Consider the following 12,500-nt stretch of genomic DNA (forward strand, 5'->3'; position numbering starts at 1 on the left):
GAATAAGTAAATATATCTGTTGTGATTGATCTTAAATCTTAAGTGTGTGTGTGTGTGTGTGTGTGTGTGTGTGTGTGTGTGTGTGTGTGTGTGTGTGTGTGTGTATCAGGTGATCGTGCAGATGTCGGTGGAGTTCGCGCAGCAGACCGAACACGAGCGAATCAGCAAACAGACCCGCGAGACGAGCACCGGCATGCAGACGGAGAACAGCGGACAGGAAGAGGAAGAAGAGCACAGGTGGACATCTGAGAAGGTGAGCTCATGAATATTCATATGACTGATCTCCATACTCCACCAATGAGCTTCAGTTTCTGTCATCAGTACATCAGCTGACGTGAGTGAGTGTGTGTGTCCTCTGAAAACTAACACACACTCTGACTCTGATTGGGGTAAATATGCTTAGCCTTGCCTCCTACATTTGTTAATTAAATATGACAGACGGTAACCAAAACAAAGCTCCGCCCCCTACTCAACATTCAGTTTCAGCCTTAAATACGACATCATCAGCTCCTGATTCAGGGTGAGTGAGTGAGTCTTCTGTAAACTAACAGTCATTTTTGTAGTATTCCCCACATGACACACACACACACACACACACACACACACACCGTGTTCCTGATGAGATGAGGATGAACAGATTATTTGACTGATTCCGACTCTGTGAATCTCCTGTCAGAGTGATCGTGTGCTCCTCTTGATGAGAGATTATTAAAGCATGCTGTATCTACTGTTAAAGCAGCGTACAGTACAGGCTCCTGCAGTATTTGCTTTTATTGGGAAAGAAAATGCATTATTAAAAACACTTAATCCTAGCTCTGCTAGAAATACTGCACTTTAAAATGATTTTTCATTATTTTTTTATAAACCTTTTTCCAAAATAACAAAAACAAACTATATTTACACAAACATATGAAGACTTTAAGAAGCAGAAAATATCAAACATGAAGAACCAAGTTACAAAAAATGTGACAAATTTATATATAAAAATAGAAAATGCAAATTCTGGACAATAATAGAAAATGAATTTAAATAACTGCAGTTCAGTGAAAAGATTATACATTTTAAGAATCAAAAATAGCTAATACTATGAAAACTGAATTTCTAAAACTTTAACAGAAAAAGACATCATAATGAGAAATATCTATGCAATATAATAATATATATAGATATATTTGAAGTAGTTTTGAGTCCAGTACCTAAACTACTTTTAGAGTCGAGTTAAAGAACGTTAGAGTTAAAGACATTTTCAGGCAACGTGATAAAAAGTAATTTAAATACTTTATAAAATAATTTAAAGTCAATATGAGATTGAAGGCAAGATTGTCTTTTTTCCTCTGTTGTGATGTACATCCACTGGAAACGGACCTGAACTGAGAAAAAAATAAAGGGCGGTGCTCGATTTCATCCTTTGGGATTCGATTAGATTGTTAAAAAATGGGCGTTGCTAACAAAATTCAGGGCAGAAATGAGACTGGACTCTAAATCACTGATAGCCCCACCCTAAATGACTGATAGCCACACCCTAAATGACAGATAGCCACACCCTAAATGACAGATAGCCACACCCTAAATCACTGATAGCCACACCCTAAATGACTGATAGCCACACCCTAAATGACAGATAGCCCCACCCTAAATGACTGATAGCCCCACCCTAAATGACAGATAGCCACACCCTAAATGACAGATAGCCACACCCTAAATGACTGATAGCCCCACCCTAAATGACAGATAGCCCCACCCTAAATGACAGATAGCCACACCCTAAATGACAGATAGCCACACCCTAAATGACAGATAGCCACACCCTAAAGGACTGATAGCCACACCCTAAATGACTGATAGCCCCACCCTAAATGACAGATAGCCCCACCCTAAATGACAGATAGCCACACCCTAAATGACAGATAGCCACACCCTAAATGACAGATAGCCACACCCTAAATGACAGATAGCCACACCCTAAAGGACTGATAGCCCCACCCTAAAGGACTGATAGCCACACCCTAAATGACAGATAGCCACACCCTAAAGGACTGATAGCCCCACCCTAAAGGACTGATAGCCACACCCTAAATGACTGATAGCCCCACCCTAAATGACAGATAGCCACACCCTAAATGACAGATAGCCACACCCTAAATGACAGATAGCCACACCCTAAATGACTGATAGCCACACCCTAAAGGACTGATAGCCACACCCTAAATGACAGATAGCCACACCCTAAATGACTGATAGCCACACCCTAAATGACAGATAGCCACACCCTAAAGGACTGATAGCCCCACCCTAAATGACTGATAGCCACACCCTAAAGGACAGATAGCCACACCCTAAATGACTGATAGCCCCACCCTAAAGGACAGATAGCCACACCCTAAATGACTGATAGCCCCACCCTAAAGGACAGATAGCCACACCCTAAATGACTGATAGCCACACCCTAAAGGACTGATAGCCACACCCTAAATGACTGGTGGTCCAATCCTGAAGGAGGGATTTTCTCAACCTTTTTCTCTTCAGGGCCCACTTTTTTTCTCAATCAATTTTTTTTAGGAGTTAGCAGCTGGATATTATTGGCAGATCGCTGACAGGAACAGTGAACCGCTCCGCCAGAGCGCGTCTGAAGCTCATATGCAGGTTTAATTTATAGTCTATGACAGAAACAGCATAGAGTCTCGCTAGATCTTCCTGTATGTGCGAGCGTCTGTTATAAATCACTCAGGACATTATTTTGGACAACTATGCGGATATATTAAATAGTTCATCCAAAACTACACACAGACAGACTTTCACTTCATGCATAACTTTAGTTTGTGAATGAACAGACCCGAGTGTACTAGCTGCAGACGCAGGCATGAGGCTGTTTTTGCACCAAATTGAAGTAATCAGAGAACAGGAGAGTGCATTACTTCACTATGCAATACAGCATATTAATAATTTTGAAATAAAAAATGTATTATAATGTTGAGAACTTATTTTAATTTCATGGCCCACCTGCAGGATCACTGAGGCCCACTAGTGGGTCGCGGCCCACCGGTTGAGAATCCCTGTCCTAGAGGACTGATTATACCACCCTAAAGTACTGGAATTCTCATCCTAAAGCACTGATAGCTCCGTCCTAAAGTACTGATAGCTCCGCCCTAAAGCACTGATTGCTCCGCCCTAAAGTACTGATAGCTCCACCCAAAAGTACTGATAGCCCCACCCATAACGCAGTGGTAGCCCCACCCTAAAGGACTGATAGCTACACTCTAAAGTACTGATAGCTCCGCCCAATGGGCTGATAGCCCCACCCTAAAGGGCTGATAGGACAGCGTGAATGCTGTATTTAGTAGATGGTCATTTTTCTGGAGTGATGTAGCCCACGCTGCTCATTATTCGAGTGTTCTGCTGTTCTCCTGCCGTGATTCTGATTGAAATGTTGAGCTGATTGTTATTATTCTGGATGGAGAGTTATGTTTGTACGTTCAGCTGATTCTGCATCAGTCTATAATCAGATGTAGAGGATTGATGAGTGAGTTTCACACTCGTCCACAGTCTCCAGAAGAGCAAACTCACCATGATGATGATGTTGATGATGAAGACTTGAGCTCTGCGCTGGTGCAGCAGGAGCAGGAACACACACGCGTGCTGGACGAGCTCAGAAACACACACACACACCAGCTGGAGATGCAGCAGGAGCAGAACACACACCTGAGCGCACAGATACACACACTGCAGCAGCGCCTCCTGCAGGTGTGTGTGAGCTGCTGTGTTGGTTGTTGCTAGAAGGGATACAGCCGTGGCTGGAAGTTAACGAGAACTATTGATATGATTCATAACATTACCCATTAATTGGATCTGACCCTCAATAATTGGATCTGACCCTCACAGTGATGTACAAATATTAATTATTGTTGTACAGTTTCAGTAAAATGGTGCTATATTGATGAGAGCATCCACAGCTGTATCCCTTCTAGACTCTCTCAGGAAACACTTCCACTTCTGCTTCCTCTCTGCTTCCTCTGTCTGCATGAAAGAAGAGCTCAGCAGTTCAACATGACCCTCTCCACCTCTAAAAATAACCTTCTCCAGCATCTTTTTCTTTTTTAAATTAGACATATTTCAGAATAAATTCCTTATTTTAATTTTAGATGATCATTTAATACATTTTAATGAAAAATGTTAATAATTGAAAGATGTAATGTTTAATAAAGTTTATGTAAATTAATTTTCATTTTAAATGAGGTGTTTTAGTTTTTTTAGATGATTATGATTTAATTATTTTGTTTAGTATATATTAGATTTTGATTTTAAAATAAATCAATTTGCTTTTTAAACTTGATATTTAAAAACTCTGATATTGATTAGATTTTATAATTGGATTTTTACATTTATTTATAATACATCTTTACTGTTTTGTAAGTTTTAATATGAAAATTTTATTCATTTAGATTTTTTTTTAAAGTGAGTGCATATATTTGAGTATGTTTATTGATCCATTTTCAACATTTGTTAATGCAATATACAAGATTCCAATGCCGTCTCATGTTTGTGATGGTGTTTGCTGTGCTTCAGCTGCTGGATCAGCTCTGCATGGCTTTACTGTATAAACTTCACCGCTTCACTCTTCAGTTAAAGCTTCATCTGACTCTTGATTCTCTGTGTGTGTGTGTGTGTGTGTGTGTGTGTGTGTGTGTGTGTGTGTAACAGAGAGAGCAGGAGCTGCAGCAGATGAAGGACAGAGAAGACGACACTGAGAAACAACCTCCCATGCAGAGCTGCAGCACACAGACACAGCAGGTAAACAGTGTGTGAATTATACCTTGACTGAAATATTTCTTCATTAACGTTACTCTGGAACACATGTTAATATTTCATTCAATTACATCTCATTTTTTTAAGTTGAGTTATTTTTTATTTTTTTATTTAAGTTTTGAGGGGTATCGAGTGTATCGACAGTATCCTCTGATTGGCTGTTTCAGCAGTTGTCTAATTATCAAAGATGGCCTACTTTTCATGTGAAACAACTTATCAATAAATTAATTACCATTTAAATATTGCACTTATCATTTAATTGTTTAAGTTAACTTTCAGTTTGCCAGCAGTTGTCTGTAAAATGCAAACTATGTTTGATTTATCTTTGATATTTATAATCTGTTTATAACAGACAGTGATTTTGGGCTCCCCTGCACTACTTAGGCACAATCAATAATTCATAATGGTTTAAACCATTATAGGGGAGGTCAAATGTGCATTTTATTAGCTATTATGTAAATTATTAATATAAATATTTAAGTTAAACATCAGAGGTAATATTTCTCACTATTGAAAAAACTGACACCCATTCATCTCAAATGGATGACCTTCAGGGGTGATCAAGGGTTAATTAATGGGTTAAGCACACCTGTATTTCAGTGTAAGCAGTGTAATGTCCTGCACTCCTCCCTCTGCTCCGGCAGGTGGCGCCGCTCTCCCTCTGTGTAGCTCAGTGTTGCTATAGCAGCGTGGAGCAGTGGATTTGTTTGTATTTGCCTATGTGAACTGTGCATCACTGTTTAAAAAGAGCTTGATGAAATGACGGGCTTCTTGTCGGCCGTTTCTTTTCTGCCTGTGCACAAACTCCAACAGAGAGAGGATGAGGAGGAGGCGGAGGTCAGAGGTCATGGGCGGAGTGTGACATCATCACAGCCGTCTGGAGAAGAGCCAGAGCTGTCGTCTGATGACATCATCACTGAGAGGTCAGAATCAGTGGAGTTAGTGACGGATTCGGCACACACTACAGCTCTGTGGGGTCATTAGAGGTGATGGAGTGGTGGATGAAAGGGTGGAGGGTTGGTTGCGGGGTAAGATTGGTGATTGGTTGATGGAGGAGTGAGTAAATGGATGGATGAATGAATAGATAAGTGGGTGGGAAATGTCTTGATTAGATGGATGGATGAAAAGGGGAAGGGCTGGATAGATAATGAATGGATGAATGGATAGATGGGTGGATTAGCATTGTGGATGGATGGATGACTAAATTGATGTATTGGTGGATGGATGGATTAGTGGATGGATGGATGAAAAGGTGGAGGGTTGTGTGCGGGGATGGATGTTATGTGGTGAATGAGTGGATGAATGGATAGATGGATGGATTGGGATTGTGGATGAATGAATGAATGGATGTATTGGTGAATGGGTGGATGGATGGACGAATGTATGAATGAAAAGGTGGAGGGTTGTGTGCGGGGATGGATGTTATGTGGTGAATGAGTGGATGAATGGATAGATGGATGGATTGGGATTGTGGATGAATGAATGAATGGATGTATTGGTGAATGGGTGGATGGATGGACGAATGTATGAATGAAAAGGTGGAGGGTTGTGTGCGGGGATGGATGTTATGTGGTGAATGAGTGGATGAATGGATAGATGGATGGATTGGGATTGTGGATGAATGAATGAATGGATGTATTGGTGAATGGGTGGATGGATGGACGAATGTATGAATGAAAAGGTGGAGGGTTGTGTGCGGGGATAGATGTTATGTGGTGAATGAGTGGATGAATGGATAGATGGATAGATTGGGATTGTGGATGGATGGATGACTGAATGGATAGATTAGTGGATGGATGGATGAAAAGGTGGAGGGTTGTGTGCGGGATAGATGTTATATGGTGAATGAGTGGATGAATGGATAGATGGATAGATTGGGATTGTGGATGGATGGATTACTGAATGGATAGATTGGTGGATGGATGAAAAGGTGGAGGGATAGATGTTATGTGGTGAATGAGTGGATGGATGGATAGATAGATGGGTGGATTGGGATTGTGATTGGATGGATGACTGAATGAATGTATTGGTGGATGGGTGGATAGATGGAATGGTGAACAGATGAAAAGGTGGAGGATTGGGTGTGGGATGGATTTCTGAGATGAATGAGTGGATGAATGGATAGATGGATAAATTAGTTTTGTGGATGAATGGATGGATGAATGAATGAATCGATGTATATGTGGTTGTTTGGTTGGATAGATGGATCGGTGGATAGATGGATGAAATGGTGGAGGGTTGGATGTTATGGGATGAATGAAAGAATGAATGAATAGCTGGGTGTGAGAGTTGTGTGGATGGATGAATGCATAATGAATAGATGAATGGATTGGTGGGTGGATGGATGAAAAGATGGAGGGTTGGTTGCGGTGATGGATGTTATGTGATGAATGAGTGGGTGAATGGATAGATGGGTGCAATAGGTTTGTGGATGAATGCATGGTTGAATGAATGTATAGGTGGATGGATGAAAATGTGGAGGGTTGGATGTTATGGAATGAATGAGGATGAATAAATAACTGGGTGCGATAGTTGTGTGGATGGATGGATGGATTGATAAGTGGGTAGATGGATAGGTGGATGAATGGTTGGGTAAGGGTGGATGGATGAAAAGGCGGAGAGTTGAGTGCGGGGATGAATATTAATGAGATGAATGAGTGGATGAATGGATAGTTGGATATGATATTTGTGTGGGTGTGTGGATGAATAAATGCACAGGTGGATGAATGAGTGAATGGGTGGGTGGAGAAATGAATGAGTGAAATGAATTGAAAGAGAAATGAAATGGTGATGTTTCTCTCCGTCAGGGATGGTCTGCGTCTGGTGAACGCTGGTCTCCGTCGGGTGCTGATGGAGGTGCTGAAGACCACAGCGGCGGCTGAGCAGACCATCGGCACTCATGTGGAGGCCATACTGGAGGCGTCCAGCAGAGGGCAGCAGAGCAACACCGGTCAGTCACGCTGCTAACAATTAGTAATTTAGCATTGAGGTCTTCGCGCATGGAGTTCCAAATGTTCATGTATTTTTTTGTATTAAACTGCGTAAAATTGGTCAAACTTTGCACACCGAGTCCGATGCTAATTAATCTATCTCGAAATAATTCACAAGACAATTTACAGTGCAGTCTTAACTAGTGAAGCTGATTCAAAACATGCTGATGAAAACACGTGCTGGAATAGTTGGTGGTTCATTCCGCTGTGTCGACCCCTGATTAATAATGGGACTAAGCCGAAGGAAAATGAATGAATGAATAAACATGATGATTACATCTGAACATTTTGGATACCTCTCTCTGCTAGATTAAAAGCTTCAACACCAGCAAAGCTAACAGTTGCTTGCTGAGAAAATTGCTTGTGTGTGTGTGTGTGTGTGTGTGTGTGTGTGTTGCATTTTGCTGTATGCTGTTTAGTTTGTCAACATTTTCAGAGTGCTATAATAATATTATTTAAAGGGACAGGTTACCCTAACGCCCCATTCACACGGGGCGTCAGCGTTAACGCTTCCCACTCACTTTGAATGGGTGACGTCAGGCGTTGCCGAACTGCACTGTGGATCCGTCGGCGCCGCTTCAGAGGCGTTGCTTGCTGCAGAAGTCACTCGCCGCTCAACTTTTCAAGCGCCGATGGAAGCGTCAGCCAATCAGATCGCTGTATGCAAATACACCAGCTAGACAGTGGCCTCTTGCTGCCTGAATTTCATTGGCTGACGCTGCTATGACGATTACTTCAGCTCCAACTTCAGACACGCCCTCAGTCAAGCGTTGACGCTGAAGCCCCGTGTGAATGGGGCGTAAAATGTAAATGTGCGCACTATTCACTCTCCTTTTACTCCTCTTTAGGTGTTTGTAGCCTTTATGAGTTTCTTTTTATCTGCTGAACACAAAAGAAGAGATTCTGAACAAAACCTGCGCCATAGAAAAGCAAACACTATTGGAGTCAGCGGTTAGGGGCTTCAGCATTCTTCAAAACATCTGCTTTTGTGTTCAGCAGATGAAAGAGACTCAAACCGGTTTCTAACAGGTGAAGGATGAGTAGATCATGACAGCTTTTTCACTTTGGGTGACCTGTGCAAAACTAAAATCTCAGTCATTTGGCACACTTCTTTGATGATTAAGCTCCATAAAAATGTAGAAATCTGATCATTTGTAATAATTGCTAATATTCATGTTTAACACACAATTTCACTGATATTAATAAATCTGCCATGTACATATGGTCAACATATAAATACTGCAAAAATATCAGTGTATGTATGAGTTTCAATCACTGGAATTACAAATGTACACATGTTCAAATATATTACCCATAATTACACACTCACCGGCCACTTTATTAGGTACACCAAATTAGTACCAGGTTGGCCCCTTTTTGCGTTCAGAACTGCCTGAATTCTTCATGTTGTAGATTCTTCAAGCTACTGGAAATGTTCCTCAGAGATTTTGCTCCATATTGTCATGATAGCATCACACAGTTGCTGCAGATTTGTCGGCTGCACATCCATGATGCCAATCTCCCGTTCCACCACATCCCAAAGCTGCTCTATTGGATTGAGCTCTGGTGACTGTGGAGGACATTTGAGTACAGTGAACTCATCGTCATGTTCAAGAAACCAGTCTGAGATGATTGGTCAGCAACAATGCTCAATAATAGTAGGTAGGCTGTGGTGTTGATGCTCAATTGGTACTAATGGACCCAAAGAAAATCTTCCCCACACCATTACACCACCACCACCAGCCTGAACCGCTGATACAAGGCAGGATGATCCATGCTTTCATGTTGTTGAGGCCAAATTGTGAGCCGAGCATCTGAATGTGTCAGCAGAAATGGAGACTCATCAGAGCAGCAACGTTTCTCCAATCTTCTATTGTCCAGTTTTGGTGAGTCTGTGTGAATTGTAGCCTCAGTTTCCTGTTCTTAGCTGACAGGAGCGGCACCCGGTGTGCTCTTCTGCTGCTGTAGCCCATCCGCCTCAAGGTTGGCCGTGTTGTGTGTTCAGAGATGCTCTTCTGCAGAGCTCGGTTGTAGCGAGTGCTTATTTGAGTTACTGTTGCCTTTCTAACAGCTGGAACCAGTCTGGCCATTCTCCTCTGGCCTCATCAACAAGGCATTTGCGCCCACAGAACTGCCGCTCACTGGATATTTCCTCTTTGTCGGAGCATTCTCCGTAAACCCTAGAGATGGTTGTGCGTGAAAATCCCAGTAGATCAGCAGTTTCTGAAATACTCAGAGCAGCCCGTCTGGCAGCAACAACCATGCCACGTTCAGAGTCACTGAAATCCCCTTTCTTCCCCATTCTGATGCTCACTTTGACCTGCAGCAGATCCTCTTGACCATGTCTACATGCCGAAATGCAGTGAGCTGCTGCCATGTGATTGGCTGATTAGACATTTGCGTAAACAAGCAGTTGGACAGGTGTACCTAATAAAGTGGCCGGCGAGTGTGTGCACAGTATATCAGATTTCTGTACACTGTAAATGATATTACAAATTTTTGTCTTGTTACTAGTCCAAATATTTAAAAATGATGAAATCAAATCATTTTCTAGACAAATATAAAATAGATTTAGTTTTGAGAAATATTGAGTTAAACATGAGTGAGCTTTTCCTTCAAACAACTAAATAATCTACCCAATCTACTGTTTTTGGCTTTAAAATAACATTATTTTGCTTGTTTTGAATAGAAACTCACTTCATTTTTGACTCTTTATTTCTAAACATGAATCACTCATGTATGAAATGCTTCTTGATATAATAATTAGCAGATATTTGGACTTGAAACCAGACGAAACTCGCATATATATTGCATGTAATATGAGCTGATCTGTAATGTAAACACAGTAAGCTGGTTTAGTTACAGATGTTAAAGCAGGATGTTTGTGTACAGTCACGGCAGAGCTGTTGTGTGTGTGTGTGTGTGTGTGTGTTAATAACAGTCGTCAGGGTGCTTTAATTGAGGCCTGCTCCTCCTGCAGGAACCAGATCAGATCCTGTCCGTCTCGTTTGTCTTTGTTGACTCATTGTCTTTGCATAGAGATGTGTTTGTGTGCTGTTCTGAAGCAGTCATGTGACCCCCTGGGTGTGTGTGTGTGTGCAGTGTTTACTCTGGTCATCTCATGTATTCTGTGATCAAATATGAGACGGACACTCCTGTAACTCGACACACAGAAAGCCCCTGAATGAAACCTGCTCTTCATTGTGTGCGCTTTTCTCCTTCACCCCCCGTGACTCTTCTTTTGGTTTCATCCGCTGTCGGTGTGTTTAAACATCACATGCTGGATTGGGGGAAACCATTATATGAGATGTTTTCCAAAGTCAAGCTATTGTTAAGCAGAGTTACACTGCCGCTCAAGCTCAGCTTTCATTTCATATTGAAAAAGTCCCTTTTGAGGCAGCATGGTGTCTTAGTGGTTAGCACTGTGGCCTCACAGAAAGAGGTCGCTGGTTCGAGTCCCGATATAAGTTTGCATGTTCTCCCCGTGTTGGCGTGGGTTTCCTCCGGGTGCTCCGGTTTCCCCCACAGTCCAAACACATGCGCTATAGGGGAACTGATCAACTACACTGACCATAGTGTATGAGTGTGTGTGTGAATGAGTGTGTGGGTGTTTCCCAGTACTTGGTTGCTGCTGGAAGGTCATCCGCTGTGTAAAACATATGCTGGAATAGTTGCTGATTCATTCCGCTGTGGTGACCCCTGAAATAGAGACTAAGGAAAATGAATGAATGTTCTTTTTGCTCCTTCAACACAGCATTCAGTTGCTCAAAAATAATAAACTCAAACACCATTTTTGATATTTTGATTATGTATTTTTGTTATTAAAACGTCACAGTTTAAAGTAGCTGCTTAATGTTAGTGTAATTAAAAATGATATTTTCAGTCTTTAAAAAAAAACACACAAAAATAAATGACATTTTTAAATTAGGTAAATGTATATATTAATAAATGAATTATATATTTATTAATAATTACATAATTATTAATAAATAAATACATTTATAGCACAATTTTATTTACATGTTTTTTCCATCTTTTCATAAGCAAGGTTAATTTCACTCAATCAAATCCAGAGTGTAAATTGTAAAACATTATTGAATATTCACAGGCTGTTTTCTGTGTGAACATATAGTGAAGTGTAAATTATTTCATGAATTATTAATGATCGTTATCAGCGTTGAAAAAAGTACATATTAATTCTGGGAATTCACACATGAGAAAAGCCAAAAATGTGTTTGTAGCATTTTAAATATCATCGTAAATATTTTTAGTGTAACTTTTATTCAATTTAATGCATATTTAATAAATAAAAAATTATACATATATATATATATATATATATTTTTTTTTTTTTGTTAATAATGTATTCAATGAGGCAGGTTGTTCAGATATATTAAACCCCTTATGTATGTATGTATGTATGCATGTATATATTTGTAAACATTTTATAATATTATATATTAATATATATATAATATAATAATATAATATTATACCTATTCATTTTAAATGTAATTCAATTAACACATTTAGCAAAGTTGTTGCTAGAGGGGATACAGCTGTGGCCGGAAGTCAACAAGAATTATTTACATTATTTATTAATTATTGTCCATGAATTGTATTTTATTAACGTCTACCCCTGACCCCAACCATCACAGTACTGTCAAAACAGTAATTATAAGGGGAATTGTTTACATTATATCCGTC

General features: G+C 40.4%; 1 protein-coding gene across 3 annotated transcripts in view; it reads left to right on the forward strand.

Annotated features, from left to right (window-relative positions):
- The window catches only part of akap9 (A-kinase anchoring protein 9), a 186,313-nt gene that overhangs the window by 111,544 nt on the left and 62,269 nt on the right, over window positions 1–12,500 (forward strand). For 2 of the 3 annotated variants that reach the window (XM_088651427.1, XM_088651428.1), the window contains 5 exons: window positions 110–253; window positions 3,544–3,741; window positions 4,699–4,788; window positions 5,617–5,726; window positions 7,611–7,753. In XM_088651427.1, coding sequence (XP_088507553.1) covers window positions 110–253; window positions 3,544–3,741; window positions 4,699–4,788; window positions 5,617–5,726; window positions 7,611–7,753 — 685 coding nt within the window. The remainder of the gene's footprint in view (window positions 1–109; window positions 254–3,543; window positions 3,742–4,698; window positions 4,789–5,616; window positions 5,727–7,610; window positions 7,754–12,500) is intronic. The other variant, XR_015945271.1, reaches the window with a different exon arrangement.

The sequence above is a fragment of the Danio rerio genome, chromosome 19 (assembly GCF_052040795.2).
Source record: "Danio rerio strain M-AB ecotype USA chromosome 19, GRCz13ab, whole genome shotgun sequence".
Taxonomy (NCBI): domain Eukaryota; kingdom Metazoa; phylum Chordata; class Actinopteri; order Cypriniformes; family Danionidae; genus Danio; species Danio rerio.